Raw genomic sequence first — 24657 nt, 5'->3', positions numbered from 1 at the left:
CGACTGCCCAGCTGCTCCAGGGTCAAGTCTCTTCGTTCCATTGTTGACGTGTGAACTACGTGCCCCTTAGACACCCGAGTGCAGCCAGCTGGGAGGAGAGAGGGGGGCCTGTCTCTAGGGATTCCTTCCTGCTCACTCACATGAATGGTCATAGGAGATTATCAGTGTAAAGATGTGGAATAATGTTACAGAAGTGTTCAGATAAACAGTAGATTCCTGACTCATTGCCTGAACAACCACATGCTGTTGTACATTTTGTTCCTCTCCCCGTCCTCCATGTGTCCCTATAGCCTGTGGAGACCAATCTTTGCAGTATCATAGAAAGCTGAGTGACACAGTGTGATTTTTAAACTCTGAGATGTAAGCATATTAAATGAGCTTTAAAAAAAGTCATGGATAGAGGACTGGACTTTATGAAAAAACAAAAACTTTGTTCTTGAAAATAGATACCTTGTGAGTATAAAATTAAACCATATGTTAATAATTAAGCTTTCATTTAACAAGTAAATATTGTGCTCTGACAAGAGAAAACAAATATATGAAGATATTTTGGGGTAAAAAGCTATTAATTACAACATTTTAAGTTCCAAATGAATTGCAAACAATAAAGACTAAAGTGTTATTATAATTTACCATGAGCATTAAAACTGGTCATCTATTTTTTTCCCACACAATTTGTTTTCTTCCCTATCAAACAGGGCAGACTGAGAAAGCCAGGAAGAAAAAAGTCACCTGTCTTCTTTATTTTATTAAGTTAAAAAAAATGGCTTGAAGCCATCTCTGGCTAAAATAAGTTACAGGGCAGGTGATGCCTTGCAAGATGGCACTGTCAGCCCTCATTCAAAACAGCTTCAGAGATATAAAGGTAAATTGGTAAAAGTTTTACAATTGGAAATGCTTTCCATTTGAGGACATTTTAATACAAAAACCATTTATTCAAAAAGGTAGCATCATGCTGTTGTATAATAAAACCATGAGTGTTGGCCGGGCGCGGTGGCTCACGCCTGTAATCCTAGCACTCTGGGAGGCCGAGGTGGGCGGATCGTTTGAGCTCAGGAGTTCGAGACCAGCCTGAGCAAGAGCGAGACCCCATCTCTACTAAAAATAGAAAGAAATTATATGGACAGCTAAAAATATATATAGAAAAAAAATTAGCCGGGCATGGTGGCGCATGCCTGTAGTCCCAGCTACTCGGGAGGCTGAGACAGGAGGATTGCTTGAGCTCAGGAGTTTGAGGTTGCTGTGAGCTAGGCTGATGCCACGGCACTCACTCTAGCCTGGGCAACAGAGTGAGACTCTGTCTCAAAAAAAAAAACAAAAAAACAAAAAAAAACAAAACCATGAGTGTTGAGTTTAGTGTAAAATTTACTCAAAACCCCTAATTAAATAAACCTTTGGAAAATCAAATATTAGGCAAAAGTTTTACTTTAGGGATGATTTTATCTTTTATCCCTGGGATGATGGTACAATTATAATAGTGCCCAACTGAGATATGTGCGTGGTACTGTAGCATTTTATACTGTGAAGTGTAACACAGAATTACATAAAGTATAAATATACAATTCAATAAATTATGACAAAACAATGTACCCACCATGAGTTCAAAAAGTAGGACATTGCCACAATCACAGAAGCCTCCCTCATGCCGTCTCCCAGTTATTAAACCTACTCTCCTTCCCAAATGTAACCATGTTTCTGACTTACAGTACAACAGTTTAGTTTTGCCTGTTTTGGGGTATTTGTTTTGAGTTTTAGTTTTTCACTCAATCAAATGTTTATAAGCTTCATCCATGATATTGTGGTTACTATGGTTCATTTATGTTTATTAATGTATGTCCTGTATATGTATGTGTGTGTTTGTTTTTGTGTGTGGTATTGTTTCTAGTTAGGGGCTATTATGAATAATGTTGTTAGTATATATATTATACGTGTCTCTTGATGCACATGTGCAATGCATTTCTGTTGAGTATGTGCCTAGGAGTGGCATTTCTGGGTTAGATGATATGCAGCTGTTCAGCTTTAGTAGAAAATGCCAAAATGCCTTCAAAATGATTATATCAGTTTATACTTTTACCAGCAATGTATAGAGTTCCTATTGCTCCATATTCTTGTCAACACTTAGTATGATCCATCTTTTTAACTTTAGCCATTCTGATGGTGGTATTGTAGAATCGTATTTTAGTCTTCATTTTCATTTCATTGACGACTAATATGATTAAGTACATTTTAATATATTGGTTGGCCATCTGGCTATCGTCTTTTGTGAAGTATCTGCTCAAGTCTTTTGCCTTTTTCTCTATTGGGTGTATCTATTTATTGTTTACATGTAGGAGTTTTAAGTACAGGTCCTAGATACAAGTCTTTTGTCTGTTATGTAAGTTGGTTGTTTCTTTTTCTTCTCCATGGCTTGATGTTTCACTCTATTAACGATGTTTTCAGTGAAAATAAGTATCTGATTTTAATGTAGTTCAATTTATCAGTCTTTTTTATGGTTAGTATTATTTTTACTCTCTGTAAGAGATGATTATTGAGGTCTTCCACTTCTACCTAGGAGGTAGAAAGCTGCACGATAACATTGCTCCCAATCTGAAAACAACAACAACAAGCCCAGACAACCTAAAAAGACATAACTTTTCATGAATCCAACAGAGAGTTGAGGTTGCAAGGCAACTAAGAAGACATGAGACACACATACTGTTTTACCTTTGGAGGAGTATAGGAGGAAGGGGTGGCCACCATCCAAGTGGGTAAAAAGAAATCAGCTAATATTTTCATGAATTCCTAAAAGTTGATTTTGGCTTTGCATATCAATTTAAAATAACTGGGAGTCCTAGACACAAGTGGAGTTTGCATACACTTATATTCTACATGAGTCTCCCCTGGGTGCTCATGAGAAAGATGGGGACAGGACAAAAGACCAGAGAGAGCTCCCTTGGGTGGTGTTTACACACAGGCGCTGATCAGCTGTGGCTGAAACACTGCCTGTTTCCCTGCTGCCCTATCTTATGCAAACCAAAAAGTCGTAAGCTGTTGGGATGGAACAACAAACCTTCATACCCCAGTACTATTGAGGAGGGGTAAGAACATGTCCAAGACCAAAGCCTACTCTAGATCTGCCTTAAAAATGCCTAAAATCAAGCCCTAATGAGATACTTAGGGGAGACAGAATATGGAGGTTGAATTCCACTGAATTAGAGGGGGTTGGCAAATATCTTGGTGTTTTTACAGATTATGCCTGACAAAGTGTATAAGACCAAGCCTACACACATTCAAAGTGATTAGTCATAAACTACCTACTAGAACAAAATTCAACGTTCTTTAGAAGATGATAGCAGAATTTGGAGTCTCTGCAGCATATCATTCACAATGTCCAATATATACTAAAAAAATAACTAGAATAGCAAAGAAGGGAAATGTGACCCAAAGTCCAGAAATAAACACAATCAAGAGAAGTTGACCATGAGAGATGATGGCCCAGACGTTGGATTTAGCAGACAGAAAATGTAAAGTAGCCATTATAAGTAAGTTCAAAGAATTAAAGGAAAATATATTCAAATAATGAAAGGAGAATATGATTTTAATGAGTGAATAGTTTGGGAATCTCAGCAGAGAAATGGAAATTATAAAAAACGATCAAATTATATGTCTAGAACTGAAAAGATAAAAAAACTGAAATTAAATCACTGGACGGTCATAAGAATAGATTAATAGGAGATGGCAGAGCAAAACTCAATAATCTCTGAAGACAGGTCAACAGAAACTATCCAGTCTGAGGACCAGAGAGGAAAAAAGTAAAGGAAAATTAACAAGAGAACTGTGGAATGTATCAAATGGTCCAATATGGTTAATTGGAGTTCCAGAAGGAGACAAGACTAAAAATGGGCTAGAAAAAATATTTCAAGATATAATGGTTGAAATTTTCTCAAATATGATGAAAAATAGCTCAGTGAATCACAAGCAAAAGAAATAGAAATGAAACCACACCTAGAGAAATCAGTCAAACTGCTGAAAACCAAATATAAAGAGAAAATAATAAAAGCTGCTAGAGAAGAAAGACGTTGCCTACAGAGATCAATGATGCAAATGGACTAACTTCTCAGCATAAATAATGGAATCTTTATCCATTATCGTTAAGATGATAACATGACATTTTTAAAATACTAAAGGAAAAAACACTGTCAATGTGGATTTTTATATCCAGTAAAAAAAACAATCCACCAGAAAGAGATTAAATAAAGCCATTTTCAGATAAACAAAAGCTGAGACAATTTGGCACCACAAAAACTGTAGTACAAGAAATACTAAAGGATGTTCTTCAGGCTAAAGGTAAATGTTTCCAGATGGAAACTTGGGTCTATGGAAAGGAATGTAGAGGGCCAAAAATAATAAGTAAGTATAACCGAGCTCTAACTTTAATAACTTTGGTAAACAGTTTGGCATTTCTTACGATCCAGTAATTTTACTCCTAGATATGTACCTGAGAGAAATAAGGACATATGTCTATAAAAGGACACTAACACAAATGTTCATAGTAGCTTCGTTTGTAATGGCTCCAAATTGGAAACAGCCCAAATCTCCATCAACAAGTCCATGGACAGAACATTGAGATATACAGTATTCATACAATGGAAAACTGAGCAATAGAGAAAGAATGAGCTTGGTACCAAAAGATACCTGTAAAAGGAAAAATTAATAAATTAGACCTCATCAAAATTAAAAACTTTTGCTTTATGAAATTCCATATGAAGAGGATGAAAAGATAAACTACAGAGAGAGAGAGAGAGAGAGAGAGAAAATATTTGCAAGTCACATATCTAACAAAGGACTAGTATTTAAAATGCATAAAGAACTCTCAAAACTCAACAGTTGAAAAACAAACAATGCAATTAGAAAATGGACAAAAGACATAAACAGACATTTCACCACAGAGGATATACAAATGAGCACATGAAAAGGTGTTCAACATCATTAATCATCAGGGAAATGCAAATTAAAACCACAATGAGATATTACTACATATCTGTCAGAACAGCTGAATTCAGAAAGAGTGACAACCTCAAATTCTCGCAAGAATTTGGAGAAGCTGAATCACTCATACATGGCTGGTGAGAATGTAAAATGGTATTGCTACTCTGGAAAACATTAGTAGTTTCTTAAAAAATTAAACATGCAATTATCATATGACTCAGCAATTTACGCTCTTGGATATTTTTCCCTGAGAAATGAAAACTTGTTCACACAAAAACCTGTACACAAATATTCAGAGCATAGTATTCATACTAGCCTCAACTGAAATTGGCCCAGATGTCTTTCAATAGGTGAATGTTTAAACAAGCTGTGGTACATGCATACTATGGAATACTACTCAGTTATTAAAAAGAACTATTTTTTTTTTTTTTTTTTTGAGTCAGAGTCTCGCTCTGTTGCCCAGGCTAGAGTGAGTGCCGTGGCATCAGCCTAGCTCACAGCAACCTCAAACTCCTGGGCTTAAGCGATCCTACTGCCTCAGCCTCCCAAGTAGCTGGGACTACAGGCATGTGCCACCATGCCCGGCTAATTTTTTCTATATATGTTTTTAGTTGTCCATATAATTTCTTTCTATTTTTAGTAGAGACGGGGTCTCGCTCTTGCTCAGGCTGGTCTCGAACTCCTGACCTCGAGCGATCCACCCACCTCGGCCTCCCAGAGTGCTAGGATTACAGGCATGAGCCACCACGCCCGGCCAAAAAGAACTATTGATACATGCAACAACTTGGATGAATCTCCAGTGAATTATGTTGAGTGAAAAAAATGACATGCTATATGGTTCTATACATATGTGTATGTATATATATTATATTTATACCATTGTTGAAATGGCAAAATTTTAGAAATGAAGGATAGATTAATGTGGTTGCCAGGGGCAAGGAACTACTTGGGAGGGGGCAGAGAAAGGGAGGTGGATGTGTTTATAAAGGGCAACAGGAGAGAGTCTTATGGTGATGGAACTGTTCAGTATCTCCACTGTAGTGGTGAATTCACAGACCTACACAGGTGACAAAATTGTACAGAGTTAAATACACACACGCACACACACACACACACACACACATGAGTACAAATAAAGCTGGGGAAATCTGAATAAAATAGGTGAATTGAATCAATGTCGATATTCTGACTGTGATATTACACTATAGTTTTGTAAAATGTTACAATTGTGTGAAACTAGGCAAAATGTACAGGGGTTTCTCTGTATTATTTCTTATAACAGTATGTGAATCTACAGCTTTCGCAAGAAAAATTTCAATTCAAAGTATCCTATGGAAAATTAAGCAAGCTTAGGATAGTTAAGACAGTATCTCCACTTTTTCAGATAGTCACATAAGCATTTCCGTGTGAAAACTGGAAAATTGGACTCTAAATTTATGCCTTCTTAGAAACCTAAATGATCTGATTGTCATAAGCTGATCCTACTTAAAAAAAACACCTGTGGATATTCTGGAAAACAGGAATATTCAATAGGTGGTCTTTAAGAACAAGTCTAGGCTAGGTTCATTCTACAAACATGGGACTTTAAAAACTGCATATTTTGTTAGATGTTTAAGTAGTAGTAAAATAGTTTCAGACATAAATTGATGGCCTTAAGCCATTTGAAATAACTATTTCATGAGTATTTGAGATATGCATAATGTAAAGATTTAAAAATATTTTATAAAGTTAAAAAAAATCCATTTTCCCTGGAGGGAAAAAGGAATAAATTACTGATTCATGTAACAACATAGATGAATCTCAAAAGCTTTATGGTGAGAGGACATAATTAAGATTCCACTTTTATTGATTTCCAGAGCAGGCAAAATTAATCTATAGAGATAGACATCAGATCAGTTGTTCCCTGGGGGCAAGGTGGGAGGGAACTTACTAGGGAGGTAGGTGGAAATGTCCTATGTCTCAGTTGGGCTACAATAGTCACATGGATGTATACATTTGTCAGAACAAACTGACCTTATACTAAAGATGTGTGGATATCATTGCATGTAAATTAAACCTCAATACAGTTGGTTAAAAAAAGAAAACAACTAATGATACCAAGTTTTCAAAAGGGTATGGAGCAACTGACTTTTCCTACCTTTCTGGTGAAAAATGTTAAATGGCATGACTTTGGAAACAGGCAATTTCTTACAAAGTTAAACATGCTCATAAGCTATGATTCAGCAATTTTTACTCTTAGGTATTTCCTCAAGAGAAATGAAAACATAGGTCTACAAAAAGAATTGTGCACAAATGTGCACAGCAGTTTTATTCATAACATTGTAAACAACCTAAATGCTAGAGTGAATAGATAAATGATATATTCATCCAATGGAATACTACCCAGCAATTAAAGGGAACAAAGTACTTACACACACAACCACACAAATGAGTCTCAGAAGACATTATGCTAAGCCAAAAAAGACAGATACGTAGGAAAATGTGTTATATGAAATTCTAGAACAAGTTAATCTGTAGTGAAATAAAGCATGTTAGCGCTTGCTTACATGAGGAGGGAGGATGGGATGGGGATGTGGGGACAGTATTGTCTGTAAAGGAGTGTCAAGGTATTTTCTGGAGATCATGGAAATGGTCTATAAGTTGATTAAAATGGTGGTTGTATGGTTGTATACATTTGTCAAAACTCGTTGACAGGTAAGTAGGCTTAAAATTAATGCTTTCATTGTATGTTAATTATAAGTTAGTAAAGTAGGTTTCTGTTTTTTTTTTTTTAATAAGCTTTTAAAACTTATTTTCTCTTGTCTCCCAAGTTTTTGGTCTAATCAACTAAAGCTGGAGTGTCATTAACTGAGATAGGTATGTCAGTTGAGTGAAGGGGGTTGGGGAGAAAGACCCGGAGCTCTGTGTTGCGCTTCATTCCCTAGCAGGCCAAAAGCGGTCACCTGGCGATGGCCACCTGTCCCTCAATCTTCCACCCATCAGTCATCAAGCAAGCACTGCCGGTCTTCCTTGGTCATTATTTCTCAAATACAGCCCTTGTCTCCTTCTCGGGTTCCCCAGTCCTTGACGGGTCCTTCTCAACATCCACCTGGATTTCTGGTGGCTTCCTTAGGGTGTATGTGTGTGTGAATTTTAAATACCCACAAAGGCTGGGCAGATGATACCGGCATGTCGCGTTGCGATGGGGTCGCACCGCAGGGCCGCGGCGGAGGGGGCAGCGCCCCCTGGTGGCGGACGGTGACCACCCCCCCACCTCCAGGCGCGGACACTGCCCCGCCCACCCGCCTCGCAGGCCCCGCCCACCCCCGGCTCGCGGGCGGGGCGGAGGCGCCGCAGTCTGCAGACCCCAGCGCCTGCGGTCCCGGGTGCGCCTACGCGGTGGAATCGGAGGAGAGGAGCAGCTGTGTCCCAGTTTCCTCGTCTATGAAACGCACGATAATTGCATCTCCTAGTGCTGTCGTCAAGATGCAAGGGGCAGATGTATGTAAAGCACTTAGGATGTCTGGTACGTTCTGAGCGTTCAACACACCCGAGCTGTTGAAACTCTCAGTCTGGAATCTCGGCGTGTCTGGAGAGGCGGCGCGGGTCGAAGAGGAACGGTGCGAACGACCCCTCCCTCTGATCTTTCCCACTGTGGGCCCAAGGGAGAGAGCTCTTCCCCATCCGGACCCCCCAGGTCCCCTTCTGTAAGCTGGTGGTCCTGAGGTGTGACAAGAGCGGAGGTTTGAACAAATGTTTGCCCCTGTCTGGGATCTCTGAGGTCAATTTATGGATCTGGGGATTTTATGGATTTAAAAGGGGATGCTTGGTGTATGGCACCTTGATAGACACGGAGAGCGAAGAAAACGGGGTTAGTCACATACTGGGGGTCCGGAGAGACGCCCTTTTAGACAAGCTGCCCCACGCCGCCCTGGACGGAGCCTCTGTGTCACCAGCTCCAAGCCTGGCGCTCAGCACCCAGATGGGGTGAGAGAAGGTGGGTGAGGAAGGGAGGCGGGGGTGGAGCCTCCTCCCTTGGGGAACTTTTTCCTGACTGTGCCCCTCTCCCCCAGCAGCCTGATAAGGCTGGTTCAATAGTCCCGGTGAGCCACTCTGTCCACCCAAGGTCGCTCCCCACGGGGAAGGAGTCCAGTGCTCATTCACATCTGCTTTTTCTCTCTCCTGAGCACCCGGGATCACCCCTCCCTGCCCCGTGACAGTTAGGCAGGACCATGCGACTAGTTCTGGCCAATGGGCTGGGAGCAGAGTGAGTGCATTACTTTGGGGCCAAAAAGCATCACTTACACGGTGCAGAACCTTCCAAGTCCCGCTCCATCGATCATGGCAGCACGTAATGAAGTGGAGCTACCTCAGGATTCAAACAGCCTGGATTACTGCCACCCTACGGAAGCCACTGCCCTGGGGAGTCACCCAGACCCGCCATGGACTTCATGTGAGCAAGATATAATCTTTTGTTGTGTCATGTGACTAAGATTGGAGAGGTTTGTTACCACAGCACAGCCAAGCCTGTCCTGACTGATTGATTAAAGGAGCTTGTTAAATGAATCGGTGGCTTGGTAAACTGTAAATATCTGTGCACATGTTAGTAATTACTACCGTTGTCAAAGTGTGGCAGGTGCCCAGGGGGCAGGGACCTCAGCAAGGTGGGTGTAGTCCTGCAGGGCTGGGATGGGGGTGGGGAGTGGACGAATGGCCGGGGTGTGTCTTGGAGAAAAGCTTCCTCTCGTTAATGACTTGCCAAGGGCTTGCCCAGGACCTGTTTACATATCTAATCTCTGATAAAAGGTTATAATAAATCTGGTGCTATTGGCAGGAGATGGACATTTCTCCCAGGCATTTATTATAGTTCCTGTGGTTGTGAAAGATAGGGTTTTTCTCCTGGATTTGCAGGGTTCCTCTCCCTCTGTCTCACTGTCTCTTTCTGACACACACACACACACACACACACACAGAGCCACTGCCAATCTCTCTGGGAATCTGTAATATAATATTTTAATATCAGTTTGATACTGACTGGCTTCAGGCCCCAGCTGTATCGCTCCATCTTTGAGAGTGGTTGAAGAAAATCACAATATGGCTTTGTTTCTTACGCAAGAATCTGCTAACCAGTCACCAGATGGGGCTGTTTCCTTGAAGGACCATCTGTGTGCAGCATTCTCGGGGCCTTTTCGTCTCAAAACCTCTTTGTCCCTTTTCTCCCCAACTCTCCTTTAACTCATGGTGCTATAGAGCTAAACTAGCCATGTTTAATGAATAGTTACAATGTTCTTGCTAGTGAAGTCAAATATTACCTGGTTCTCGCCATCTCCATTACCCACCTTACATGGACCTCAAGAGACGCCCCCCCCCCATCTCCCTCCCATGGGCCAGTGAACATCAGTGGGAAAAGAAGAGGCCTTCTTTCCATTTCATTTTTTTTTTTTTTTGAGACAGAGTCTCACTCTGTCACTTGGGCTAGAGTGCCATGGTATCAGCCTAGCTCACAGCAACCTCAAACTCCTGGGCTCAAGCGATTCTCCTGCCTCAGCCTCCCAAGTAGCTAGGATTACAGGTGCACACCACCATACCCGGGTAATTTTTTCTTCTATTTTTAGTAGAGATGGGGTCTCACTCTTGCTCAGGCTGGTCTCAAACTCCTGAGCTCAAGCGATCCTCCCGCCTTGGCCTCCCAGAGTGCTAGGATTACAAGTGGGAGCCACCATGCCTGGCTCTCCTCTCCATTTCAATGTCCCCTCCCCCTGACTTCAATAGGGGAGATGGGGCTGGAGCAGAGAGAGCTGGACAGCCTGGCTTGAGTCCAGGCCCAGCCAGTTATTATTTGTGTGAAGTTGGCCACGATGGTTGCTTCCTTGAGATCAGATTCTTCATCTTCACATGGGGCCTTAAGACCAGTCTGGCCTCCATCGAGGGGCTGTGGTGAGTATCACCCCAGAGAACGCTGGGCCAAAGGATAACTGATGGAGACACGGTGTTTAGTTCTCACTGTATTTTCCCTTTCTTTTTCCAGGAAGGGTCAAAGAAGGATGGAGTTAAAAGGTTCCTGCAGACTCCTCTTTTCCTGTTTTTTTTTTTTTTGTTGTTGTTGTTCAGCCTTTGAGGGGCTGGATTGTGTGGACAGGAAGAGGGGTGCAGAGGAGTGGAGGGAGGGCATAGCTGTGCACGTACCTGGGGAGGTGGCTCTAGCCCCAGGGTCTGGCCTCGGTAGGGTTTCCAGGCTGAGGGGAGAAGCAGGGCCACTAGAGAGCCTCAAATTGGAAGGCATCAAAGACCTACAGGGGCTTTCTTGAACGCATAGGCACCCAAGGGCTTTCAGGTGGCTCTGGGAGCTAGACAAAAGCAGAGCTGATGTTGAATTTCTAGCCAGTCATCAGGATGGGGGTTTGAAATCAGATTGAACTGATTTAAAGAAATAACTGTGATGCTTTTGCACACCCAAACTTGTGGAGTGAGAATTCCTCTCTCAGTACTGACAAGAGCCTGATATAAATGTGAGCTCTTGGATTATTTTTCATACCCACTCACTCCTGGTTTTAGCCATCCAGGAAATCAGATTCACAGGTATCCCTTCACCTTGTCATCCTTCACTCATATTTGAATATACTGAAGGCCTAGTGAGCCCATAAATTTTCCAGTGGGCTGAGAACAAGTGGACATCCCCAAGGCTCTGCTACCCAGATGGCCCACCACACAGGTTTTGAGGACCACCCACATCAGCCTCACTAGAGGAGTCAGTAAAAGTACCTTCCTGGGTCCCCTTCAGACCCACAGAAATACAGTCTGGGGCTGGGTGGAGGGTGTTGGGAATTTGCATTTTAACAATATACTCTATGAGCGTCTTATGCTCAAGGAAGTGTGTTAAGCTTTGCTCTAGAAGTGAAATGAAAATGACACCATTATATTCCCTGCTGGCAACTGAGAAGACAGATTTGCTGGGAGGAGTAGTATTGGTTGTGACCAAGTGATCAATTATGATTATGATATTAATTCTGTTTTGTATCACAGACTTAGCTATTTCTATCCAACCCCATTTCTGGATACAAACTCAAGGGCAGTGATTAGGCTCCTGAGAGCCCAGCACCAAGGGCCTTTGACTTCACTGAAGGAACAAGAAGCGCCCAGTGCCTGCCTGGTACCAGGCTGATGGTGGAGAGTTGCATTACCTCTAGTCCCCATGGCCATGGGCCCCCGGGGGCTGTGTCATGGTCACCGCCTCTGTTCAGAAGGTGCAAATTCTGCCTGCTCTCTGACGTATGTATGTGACAGCACAAATTCATGACCAAGTTGCATCAATAGTAAAATTATAATATATTAATAGCAATATTATAATAGAATAAAGGTTTGAGAAGGCAACCAATCTTCCAGAATCTGAAGGTTGGCATTCATTGTTTTGAACTCAGTTGAAGGCAGTGCCTTCAGAATTTGGTTAAATCGCAGCGAGAAAGACCAGCATTAGTTGCAGGGAATCATTTTCCAAGCAGAACCATTGCAAATGCTGAAACTGGCCCCTGAGGTTGCATGGAGCCTCCTTTCCTGAGTGAGATCTTTGGAAATGAGGCTGTCTGTAACAGTGGTTTCCACAAAGACTTCAGTCTCACAGCAGTTTGGCCATTGAAATACATTTTTTGGCTGATCACCATACGAGGCCTTTCCAGAGGTGGCTTCTAGTGTTCTCTGGAGGAGGTCTTCCAATAGGAGTGGCAGTCAGGGGTCACATATGGCAATGACCAATGCCCAGATGCTCCAAAGGACATGGTGAGCCAGGTATCTGTCTGGCAAAGGGCCAGGTACAGAGTAAGCCTGGTGGGGCCAGGGACAGCATGGATGGTCAGGTCAGGATCCTTCTTGACAATCGCTGGGTTTTCGCTGTGCCTGTCCCTGCCCCCACCCCTGTCCCACACTGTCCACCAAGCCCACTCTGGTAGCAGGCCCAGTGGAAATGGAGGGAGGTGAGGTAAGAGGTAAGAGAAGCTCAGTGGAGAACCATGCACTAGCGCTGGCACTGCCTTGCACAAAATCGGTCTGCAATAAATATCATATTTGTTGATGAAAGGCCTCCTTTGATGACTTCTGTCTCTCAACCTCTGTCACATAGCAGCGATATCTCTCAACCCAGGTGCCCACTCCTCTGGGGATGTGAGAAGAGGCTGAGAAAATGGTGATTATTACAAGCGAGTTTGAAATCAAGAAGGTCAACCTCACTGGCCTCTGTTTTGTGGGCTGCAGATTTCATCTGCTACGTGACAGTTGACATCCACTCTGCTTCCTCACTTGCTTTGCTGATATCTCAGACAGCCTCTCTTTACTCCTTGGGATACAGACTGAAGTCCAGGCAGTGATATCCATGTGAAGCCCAATCATCTGCTCCCGGGGAAACGTGGGGAGGATCTTCCCATTACTCTGAGATGAGGGGGTCTTGACCCGCACTGTGGGTGAGGGAGGCTGGGCATTGGAACCATTTTGCAGGCCCTCCTTGGGGTCTTCACTGTGCTGTGACTTTCTTGAAACGTGGCCCCAGAAAGACAGAGAAGGACATGTGCAGATCCAAGGAGAGACAGGTCCAGGGTTCACGTGAACAGCGTTTGGATGACCCATCCTCAGGGTTAGTCTTTAGTCCCTGCATGTAGGTGACGGACAGAGACCACACTTCCCTCTAGGGCCCTCTATGGGCAGGATCTGAGGGGGATGGGACCCAGCCCCTCCCACGGTCCATGCTGATGCCAAGCCCAGGTGCAAAGGGGGCTGTAGCCAGGCTCCTACTTCCGGAGTGGCAGCCACTCCCTTCCTCTCTCCCACTTCTCTGTGGCATGTGGGCAGTCAGAGAGAGACCTGGGCCGCCTGGAAAGGAGGGCAGATACCCTGTTTCTCTGCCCACTTAGGATTCCCCCCCACAGCGCTGGTGAGGGGCAGAGGCTGCCTCAGTGGGCATGCTCGTTGGAGGACCCATCACTGAGGAGAGCCTGGGCACATGGGAAGGCCTGGCCCCCAGGTGAGGCCCACCCAGGAGCCACAGGAGGGACTTTGGGAGGAGGAGACAGGGAAGGCAAATAAATGGTGACTGGGGTTTTCTTTCTTATTTAAAAAATAAAAAGGAAATGATATGCTAACATTGGTGAACACAGGCAGGTGTGGAGACAGGGTCCATTCTCTGGAACAGGGCGTGGCCCGGGCCCGGGTCAGATGAGGCCTGCGGCCTTCTCCTGCACGTCGTACTCCTTGTTCTTCTTCACCCTCCAGCTGATGAAGACAAGCAGCAGCATGCCCAGGGCCTTGTAGCCCATCTGCAGGCCCAGGTACCTGTGGGGCAGAAGGACGCAGGGCCGGTGAGGGCCGGGGCTCTGCAGCCCAGGTCCCAGGGCCAGGACCACCAGAAAGCACAGCCTCATTCTCACAGTGGCCCAGGGCATGTGTGGGCACCATGCAGATAAGGATCTGTCACCACCCAGGTGGGGGTCACCTTCCTCATTCCTTTCACCCAAACGCAGGCCGGGAGTAGGCATAGGACTCCTAATCCAGTGCTTGTCATCCCTCCGCTGGCTCCCCCAGAGGGCCAAAGATGAAACAGCTGCCCCAGCCCCATCCTCTGAGCAGAGCCAGCAGGAGAGGGACATCTTTTTGCTGTCCTCTCAGTCCATCCCTCTCCTGGCCTTCTTTGCCACTCCCACACCATCCCCAGCCCCCCAGCCTCTCAAGCCCACTTTCCCATGGCTTCTGGGCCATGTGATGATGGCAGGAGGGGAGGTGGCTGGAAGGGGTACAGAAATCAACGGTACTGCAGCTGGGCTTGGCCCACTGAGACAAGTTGGGCCCCCTGCCCACAGAGCCCTGCCAGACGGGGGCCCCTCTCACTGAGCAGCGGGAGGCTGGCCTGGGGTTGTCCCACGGCCACGGCCTCTCCCTCAGACTCCAGCCATCTCCGTCCCTTCTTTCTGCTGCTGCCTGTCCCAGTAGCCACTGGGCAGCCCTTTGCCCAGGCCTGGGGCCTGGCCTCCTTGACTCATGTGTGCGCTGCTCCCCCACCTGTCCCGGAGGGCGTCGTTGTCATAGTAGGCGCAGGCCCCTCTCCTCCCAGAGCACTGCGAGTTCCACCGGATGCAGGAGTAGTCGATGGTGAGGCCGTAGAGGGCTGGAGCCGGCAGCCAGGCTGGCAGGGGGGAAGAGTGCAGAGAGCCTGGGTCACACGGAGCTGAAGGCTGAGGTGCAGGCAGGGTGGGGAGTGGAGCCCCCCCCCCCCCCAGCGCCCTGGCATGGTTCACATGTATGAGAATGGCTCTGCCCCACCCTTGGGCATCACAGTGACTTTGGAAAGCAGAATAGCTTTCAGTGAAGCCTGAATTTCTCTTTCACCAGAAGGCTTAGAAGAGAAAAGGGACCTGGGCCATTCTTTCAAGGCAAAATGAGTCACAAGGTCACCCTAATGCCAGCACAGGCATCCAACACAATTCTCATGCCTGAGACTGGCCCCGAGTGGAGAGAGAGTGACCTCCACCCTGTGGCAGGAGGCTCTCGAGAGCATCGACTTCTCAAGTTCTCACACTGGCCCAGAGGTGTGGGTGCCGTCACTTTAGTGAGAAGGATGGGGAGCTTGGCTAGCTCACTGTTACACAGCCAAGAGGGGTCAGGGCTGGACTTGAACCCTGGCCTAATCTCATGTGCTTCCACTACACCAAGCTGCCCTATTGGGTCAGGCAACACCCCTGAAGACCTCTCAACATCCTGGCTGCTCAGAGCTTCTGCCCCCAGCCCCTTGAACTTCCCAGAAGCTGAGTGGTAAGACCTGGTCCAGCAGGGGCTATGCTTTCCTGGTATTAAATATTCTGGACATCCCCTGCCCTGTATCATTAGCCACAGTTCTAGGCAGTTCTAGACAGTCACTGGACTGGGAAGGGGCTTGTCCAGGATTTATACCCAGGCTGGGCCATATCATTCTCAGAACCACAGTGTTGAGAACAGCCTCCCAGACTTTGTTCAGAGCCCTGTGAGATGCTGCTTTCAGAGGAAAGAGACGATAGTCTGCATGTGTCCCCACCCATAAGCAGGAAACTTCCAGAAACAACCTCTCTACTCAGACTCTGCTCACTCCCAAGTCTCCAGGTGAACTGGAAACTGGCCAGATGGCCCGACCTCCCAGGAGACCTTCCTAAGTAGAAATGAAATCCAGAAAAGTTTTCAACCAAATCCCGATGGATAATTTTAAATCTGTTGGAGTTTATGAGTAGGAAGTCCTTCTTTCTACCCGAGGGTGGAGTTGCATTCTTGGTTGATAAATGGAATCCCTCCTGGCCTGGGTTTTCTAACTGTGGCCCCACATTGAGTTATCTGAGCTCAAATGGAAAAACAAAAGCAGCAAGTGCTTTGAAGAGTGGCAGAGTTATTTTCAAGGTCATATTCAAGGTTGCTGGAGGAAGCAGGGCAGGGCTCTTCAGAGCATATCCCAGCTGCTGGCTGGGCCGGGAGGAATGCAAGGTTTCCTTGCCAGGGGAGGTTTTCGAGCAAGTTATGAATAAGTTATACATGAAAACGAGGAGCTATGATGACAACGGTCTTTCCTAGCCTCAGCCAGGAGGACAGGTAGAGCCCACTGCCCTGAGTCCTTGGCATTTATAATGCAGGCCAGAGGAGCAGGTCTGAAGGAGCTCGAAGGGGTTCAGCAGTGATAGAGGAGTAAGTGGCCTAAGGCCAAGAAATCCGGTTGAAAAAGCTGGTTCATTCCTCATGATCCAGACACCTCACCCAACCTGGGGTTGGATTGGGCCCTGCAAGGGTTCCCATTCAGCCAGCCTCAGGGGGGACATCACCCGCACACCCTAGAATGAAATGGAAGCCACTGCAGGGAGAGGTGTGGGCCTGGCCTCCTGGGTAATGACGCACAGTGGGCTCTACAGGATTTCAGAGGTAATGTTGGAACGTGCACCTTCTGGGAACTGGAGTCCCTCTCTCTGGGATGTCCATAATCCCCTCTGCAGTTTGTACCTACTAGATCCTTAATAAATACATCCTCAGTTGCATTCAGTCCCTTTACTTCTGTTTGCCTGTCATTGCAAGGCTCTCCATATTAATGCCTGGTGTTAAATCTAGTACATGGGTGTATCAAGAAGGGACAGCCCAGCATGAGCTGTCCTGGGAAGGGCCTGCAATGGCCCCACCCAGGGAGAGCCAGTGTCCCCGTGGGGCACTGTTGATCCGGTCACTTGTGCACAGCTCCATTCCTCTGGTGGGCTCTGTGCTGTTTGAGAGCAGGCAAGGTTGGCCGTAGAGGGCCCGCACAGAAGAAACTTTTGTTGAACAGCAGTAGGAGGAGTGAATTTTGTAAAATGGGAAGGAAGCCAAGGCTGGGCTCAGCTTCTATTCTGGCTAGGGTAGGAATGCAAGGTTTTGTTCCTACCACAAGTTCTTGGAGAAAGATCTTAAAATACCTGTTTTTAACTCTGTATTAGCTATTTTCAGTTGTGTCCATTTTTCATTTTTCTTACATAAACTAGTTTGGAATTAATGCCATAGAGGGAGTCTTTCCTAACCTCAAGCAATCAGGGAAACCGCCCCATGGGGTTTTGGCATCTGCCATTGATTTTGTACAGCTTCTCTTTACCATGCAGATGCCATCTTCCCCCTTCCCTGCCCTGCACCCCACAGCGTGGGGCCACTTCTTGGGAAGGAGATCGTAGACACTTACCCAGCAAGCGCATCAGCAAGAACTGTACCCCGATGGCAAATGACTTTTCTTCCTGGTTCACTACACTGAAAAGGAAGACAGGGAATCAGCGGTGGGAGGATTCAGGGCTGTACTATCCCTCAGTCAGGGGCGGCCAGCCTCAGAGCGGGTCAGAACCTGCCCTACATGGCCCGATTCACCTGGGCTGAAGGCCCCGTTGTTTGTGTCGGTGGTTCTCACAGCATGTTCCCTGGATCATCAGTGTGCTCTGGGAACTTGTTAGAAATGCAGATTCTCAGACCCCAGCCAAGACCTACTGAGTCAGAAACCCTGGGGGTGGGCCCAGAGACCTGTCTTAATAAGCCCTGCAGGAGATTCTGATGCACACTCACACTTGAGAACCCCTGGTCTATGTGGTTTTCAGGGCTTCCCAGTGCCCCCTTCAAGAGCCAGAGGGCGGAAGAGGCTGGGAGCAGAGTGAAGGATGCTGGTGGGTGTGTTGACGGCAGCAGGTCTGAACAACTCCCATAGGGTGTCTGAGCCCAGTAAAAGGCAGCCTTGGTGCAGAGTGTACCTAGGGCCCCTGGGCTGCAGGCTTCTGTGCACAACTAAAAGAATTCCCTACTCCGGGCCAGCTCTGTGGGTGTGTATACTGCGCAGCTGCACAGAATTCTATCCTCAGAAAGGCCCCACATTTGGCTTAGTGCTCTGCTGTGGCTGTCTTGAAATTCTTAATTTTTGAGCCAGGGGCTTTACATTTTCATTTGCACCAGACCCTGCAAATACATAGCCATTCCTGCCTCTGCCCTTCTTCCTTCAAGAGGGGAAAATGTGTTTGGCTGAGGACGCAGGCTCAGAGAGGGCATCTGGCCCGCAGAGGCACTCGACGAGTGACCTGACTCCGAGTGTCTCTGTGCTCTGAGCATACACACTCTCAGTGGTGCTTGGGAAAAGCCTTCAGGGCCGAAGGGACAGCGAGGAAGGGAGCCCAGAGGTAATCCCCCGACCTCCACATGGTTCGTTTCAGCCCCATCACCGCAGTTCTGTTAGCAAATGGAAAGGGACCTTCTTCCAGCCCCGCTGAGGGATGCCCAGTGGGGGAAACACTCACTGGAGTGTAGGCAGGGAAAGGGGCACCCACTGGGATCCCCCCAAGGGAAAGTGCCTCGAATCCCGATCTGATGGCTACTCCCTCTATGCCTACAGACCCCTCCATCATAGATGCCTGCCTTGTCTTGGGCCTTACCCTGGGCACACTTCCCTAGATTCTCAACTAAATGGGACTTGGACACCCCAATTTGGCTTTTCATTGAGATCTTGGGCCCCTTCTGGGCTCTGCCCCATGTGGCCCTGAATCAATACGGGCTTTCTTATTTTTTTATTTCAAAATGTTACGGGGTACAAACGTTGGGGTGACATATATTGCCCTTGCACTCTCGGAGTCATGGCTTTCTGATCTCTCTCGTTCCACATTTCAGCGGAGCTTCACTCCCAGCCTGCATTCCCACGGCTGCTCGGGGGCCAGCACTGATAGAAATAATGCTTGGGTCACCCACAAAGTCATCGTTAAGCCTCTCCTTCGCACTTCCATTCTGTCTTCTTCTCCATTGGGATTTATTTTTAAATCATTTTAGAATCTTGGGGCCTCCTCTCCGGTTTCACCCCTGTCTCTGACCAGACTTGGAGAGATTGTCCAGAGAAGCCTGCCCTGTGGCTGGAATGATGCTCTGTTCTCCACGACTTCCCCATCCTTGGGGTTTGACAGAAGTCCTCTGGGAGGAGATTTGACAAAGATGGCCCTCTCCCCTGCTGCTTAGGGACTTCCCTGAGAGATTTCCTTACCCTGTCCCCTCTCCTCTTTATGGCCTCACACAGATTTATCTCAGGGCTAGAGGGTCCACCGTGGGCCATCTGACCGGGGTATAAGAAGGTAAGCCCACTGTGGTGCCTTAGGTGAAAGCGTCCGTACTCGGACTGTACAGGATTCGGGGGGCAGTAGAGAATAGGGTGACAGTGGCGTTGGGGAAAGCAACATGTCATGGGCTCTGAGCACCCCCTGCACCCTCTTGCTGAGTATGCTAAGAATGCAAGGTCCTAACTGCTTTTTTCCTGCGCCATTTCTCAGGGTTGTGGTTGCAGTCAGCAACCTTGAGGCATGAGTTAAAGTTTCTCCTAGAGCAAGAACGGTCTTTCTCACGGCTTACTGTATAGGCAGTGGCTCTCTCACACTCAGTGTTCCTGCAAAGCATGCACCTGGGCCTCTCTGTGTCACCCCTATAGGATATGGGGGGCAAGGATAACTGACAGAGCATGAGGTTCATGCTGCTTTTTATGCCATTATAAAGTCCTTTGTCTTTGACCCAGGAGTCTCATATCTTCTACCAGCATCCTTGAAACAGTAGCTTGAAAGCTCGCTAGCTAACTTGATAGCTAAATTGTAAATAGGGTAAAATCCCAGACCCCAAACAAGCAGTTGCTCTGTTCCTTCCTCATCTCCTAGCCTTCTGGGGAAAGTAAGTCGTGGGTACCTAGCTAGCTGTTAATAATTATTATTATGATTTGGTTAATAGTGATAATTAATTAACCAATATGCAGAGCACCTTATATTTATAAAGCAATTTATTATATAGTCCTGACACCAACACTTTGTAGTTGATATCATTATCCCCATTTCATAAATCCCCATTTATGAACTGAGGCTCAGTGAGGTTAAGCAACACCCAAGACACTAATTCAGTGTGCGGCAGTCCAGGGACTGACTCTGGCACCAGAAGGCCAAATCCTGTGTTTTTCCCTCTCTGCTTGTAACGTGGGTGAGGACAGGAGGGAGGGCAGGGGGTGGGTTAAGTGAACTTGGTTGAAATGTTGTTTTCTCCTTTGCAGCCAGGAGGTGAAGGAAGGGTCATTCCCTGTAAAAACCTCAGAGGCACTTCAGCTCCAGCTGTAATGGGACACCTCTCCCCTCCGCTTCCCCCCACCCCCCAGGCCTCTCCCTTCCTGACCTGAGGACTTGGTCCTCGATCCAAGTATACTGGAATTTTCTCATTTTCATCCTTTTCCATAGCCCTCACTCTGTCTCTGGAATGTTCCTTAATGCTTAAGCCAGCATTAAGTCAGGGCTTCATGGAGCAGAGACCAGAAGGGGCCCAAGATCTCAATCAAAATTCCTGCCTTGGTTTTGTATACCCAATTGAATTCTCTTCCCTCCTCTCAGTTCCTTTAGGATTTAAAAATAAGCAAATCCACAGGCATTTCCACAGCATGCTCAGCCGTTAGCCAGGTCTGCCATCCTAGGCTGGAGATTTAACCTCCCACGTGCAGGGCGGAGGTGCTCACGGGGGCGTGTGAAGCCGAGCAGTGAGGGCCTCAGCACAGAGCCTGCACGGGCAGGGTCCCCGGCACTGTTCCTGCTAGCATTATGTTCCTGTGTTACCAAAAGGAGCTTGCGTGTCGTTGTTCAAAGGACTCTGAGGGCCAGAAAACGGAGGAGAGACGGGAAGGGAGCAACGGGGCGCAGCGTCAAAGGGAGATGCGGGAAAGCCAGGCCGGCCCCGGGCACCACTCACCGCAGAACCATCATGTAGAGCGGGTTGTGGGACACGCAGGCTATCAGGGACACAAAGGAGATGAGGAAGATGGCCGGGAGCAGGAAGTTGGCACAGGGGACGGGGCACGATCCTGACTTGGCTGAGGCGGATCCCCCGGTCACACAGCTGCAGTTCAAATAGGTCTTGAAGAGGAAAGGGAGGGAAGAAGGGGAAATCTGATGTTACTATCTCACCTCCACACGCCTCAGACGTCTGAGCCAGCCCTTTCCTGAGACTCCCACGGGCTTAAACCCCTGGCTCCTCCAGGTGCCCAGGAGGCCTGGATGAGGCTGAGGAGGAAACCGGGTGAGGGCTTCAGGCTGCCCCAGGGGTCCCGCCTCTGTCACTGTTTGGGCAGCAGAGACTGTCTGCCAGCCCCTCGGCAGTCACCCGCGTCTGGGTGTCCTGGCTCTCACCGCCAGGCAGGCCCAGCCCAGCTTGGAGCCAGGGGCCCGGGAGGGCTCCGGTGGTAGTTTTGTAGGTGGTTGCTTTTGCCGTTCTGTGTTTGTTGCAGGGGAAGGTATAAATAGGAGGAAAGCAGTGGGGATACAATAAAATCCCCTGAGCTTTGCATCTGTCAAGCCTTTGCGGGAGCTCCCCCGCCTGAGAGGAATTCCTTCTGTCTGTAAAGGACTCCAGATAAAAAGGCCCTTGTCCCGAGTCTGCAAGTCTGTATGGCTCAATACTGCTGTACTTTGGTGGCCAGTGCCCTTGTCTGGTGTCTTTACTTTTCTTCCTGTAGCGTCTGATGGCCCACTCAATGATCCTTTAAGCATTGTAACAGTTCTGGGGCCAATATTGGAACTAATGAGCCAGTGTGTTTCCTTCTGCCAGACAGTGGGAACTATGCACCTTGGTTACATTGACTCCTAGGAAGCTCAGAAGTAAGTTAAATACAATATTTCTGTTACCATCCTCAGTCTGGGTTTTATAAATACAGATTTTTTTCCTTATAATTTACCATTTTTTTTCTAGATATTATGCTAATGGATTTTTATCTTGACGTACTTATGCTGTTCTTGGAAACTTTCCAAGATTATTTCTGGAAGTAGGTGAGTCAGAAGTAAGTAAATAAAGATAAGAAAACCACAGAAGCCACCACAGACTCCTCCAACTGGAAGGCAACTTAGAGAGCATCCTGTCCAAGTTCCTCATCCTCCCTCTGCCTGAGGGGCACACTCCTTTGCCCGCACAGTGGCTGTGGAAGCGGCCGTGCCCTGTCCTCTCAGAAGGGCTTGGGGAGCGGGGCTAGGCTTGCCCATGCCCTCTGCAGACTTATGAGAGTAAGGCACATTGCTCTCCTTAGGGCATCCTTATGGTAACTGCATAGACTTCCCAATTGCTCAGAGGTTCCTGAGCCTGACCTACCTGGTCCTGGCCCCTGCCTGCTCCCTGGCCTGGCTGGGTGTGACACTCCCCACTCAGTGCCAACCCTGGCCTTTTCTCTCTTCTCCTACAGCACACCAGTACATGCATGCCTTTGGGACTTGCACTTGCATTCCCTTTACCTGGAATGCTTGCTCCCAGGGCTTCGTTGGGTTTTCTTCTTTTGCTTGTTCAGTTCTAATGTCGCCTCTTTAGGGAGGCCCCAGGCAATCTCTGTCCCATTAAATCTCTACAGGGCATGGGTTACTTTCTTTGAAACTCTCTTGTGCATTTATTTGATAGAATGCAAACTCCATGAGAGCAGGGACTTTGTCTGATGGGTTTACTTCCATACCCTCAGCACCCATGGATGTGCCTAATGTTCACTATTTGTTGAATAACTAAACAAGTGAGTCAAGTCGGTTTGCTGCTGGCTGATCCTAAAAGGTCTGGAGCCAGACCAGAGAGAGATGGATAGGCCCTCGCCAAGTGAACACAGAATGTAGGCTGCCCAAGTGGAAGGCTGGTGGCCAGGAGATACATGGCTGTGAAGAGACTGAGGCAGGGCCCTGGGTTTAGTCCCAGATCGGTCCCTAAATATTAACAGCTGCATGACTTGAGGCCAGTCATGTGGCCACATGGGAGCTGGGAGTTGAACAAAATGCTCTCGACTACTGCTTCTGGCTCTAACCTTCCAGGTTCATGTCACAAAGGCCCTGTGCCTCTGCCTCTATCTGGGCCAGCCCACATGGCTTTGCAACATGGCCAGGATGCAGGACCCGGAGATATCCCATCAGGACCCATCAGGATGAGGCGCGAAGACCTCGGCTGACGGAGTGCTCTGCCCTGTTTCTGCTCTGAGCATTGGCAGGCCTTAAGAATGTGAATTTGTTGGACATTGGCCCATCTTTAATTGACTTTGGGCTGCCGGCATCTGGTCAAGTCCCTAGGGAAGGGGAGGTAGAAAGAGGATGGGCGTGGCCCAGAGGAGGCCAGGATGCTGGCAATGAGACTGTGTGAAGCCCTGCTCATCCTGGAGCCGGGGAGCAGTCCCAGACCCCACGGGGCTCCTCCTGCCTCTGGGACCCCAGCTGTCCTTACCAGCTGCCTGGAGGCTACGGAGCTCATGTTGATGTCGCTGCAGCCAGCATGGCAAGGGGAGAGGTACTCTACTCCATTGTCCCCGCAGACTGGGTGGAAGATAGAATCTGTGCACGAGCAGTCCCTGCGGCACGCAGGAGGCTGCAGATGTATAGAACTTGATGTGCTGCCAGCAAAAAAGGAAACGGGGAATCAAACAAAGCGAGACCAAAGAAAAAGCTCTGCACTCCAGCCAGTGTGAGTTCCTGGCCAGTTAATGTGTCTGTGCATCTCTATTTGTCTTGGGCCAGCGCCACTGTGGGATCTGAATTATGCCTAGCGGAGCCAACGATAAATTTGCCACTGTTCAGTGGTTACGGCACCTGTCTGTTTCTTCTGCTACTTGGGGCCCAAACCCAACAATCAGTCCGTTGAGAAGGCCTAGTTGGCAAACCCCCTGCCACAGCAGGAGTCAGGACAACCAACCAACCAGGACTCTGACGAGAGAATGGTAGTTGCAATGGAAAAGTCACAGGCAATATGTGCCCTCCCTCTTCTTCCAGCTGGGCTGAGGCTGAAGAGAGTGGTGAGTCCCCTCGAGGCAATCTGGGCTCTAGCTTGCTGCCTGTCTCCTGGGTCAGCACAGACATTGCCCAGGTCACTCCATCCCCTGAGCTTCCACCAAGGGGATTTCACCGGCTGGTCTTACTGTTTCCACTATCCCCCATATCCGACATTCATGACCTTCTTTGGGGAGGGTTGGGAGACGGGCTGACCAACCACAGTCCAGATCTTCCACTAATATAATTATGCTAATGATATTTAACATTTATGGGCCATCTTTTATGTGCCAGGCACTGTGCCCAGGAGCTTTTCATGCACAATCATCACAATGAGTCTACAATTAATTATTCACCTTTTGTGGATGAGAAAACTGAAGCTTAGATAAGTAACTTCCCCCAACTAGTACAGAGCACCAAGACTAGAACCCAGGTCTGTCTGATGACG

The 24657-nt window shown here is 47.3% G+C and overlaps 1 protein-coding gene across 1 annotated transcript in view; it reads right to left on the bottom strand.

Annotated features, from left to right (window-relative positions):
- Positions 1-13245: 13245 nt before the first annotated feature.
- SLCO2A1 (solute carrier organic anion transporter family member 2A1) overlaps positions 13246-24657 on the bottom strand; it is a 77636-nt gene continuing 66224 nt past the window's right edge. The window contains exons 10-14 of the mRNA XM_069473226.1: positions 23671-23836; positions 21184-21347; positions 17639-17703; positions 14986-15109; positions 13246-14262 (exon numbers count right to left, since the gene is read on the bottom strand). Coding sequence (XP_069329327.1) covers positions 14142-14262; positions 14986-15109; positions 17639-17703; positions 21184-21347; positions 23671-23836 — 640 coding nt within the window. The 3' untranslated portion in view covers positions 13246-14141. The remainder of the gene's footprint in view (positions 14263-14985; positions 15110-17638; positions 17704-21183; positions 21348-23670; positions 23837-24657) is intronic.

The sequence above is a fragment of the Eulemur rufifrons genome, chromosome 7 (assembly GCF_041146395.1).
Source record: "Eulemur rufifrons isolate Redbay chromosome 7, OSU_ERuf_1, whole genome shotgun sequence".
NCBI lineage: Eukaryota > Metazoa > Chordata > Mammalia > Primates > Lemuridae > Eulemur > Eulemur rufifrons.
The sequence above is the reverse complement of the archived record's forward strand: the minus strand, read 5'-3'. Positions and strand labels throughout refer to the sequence as shown.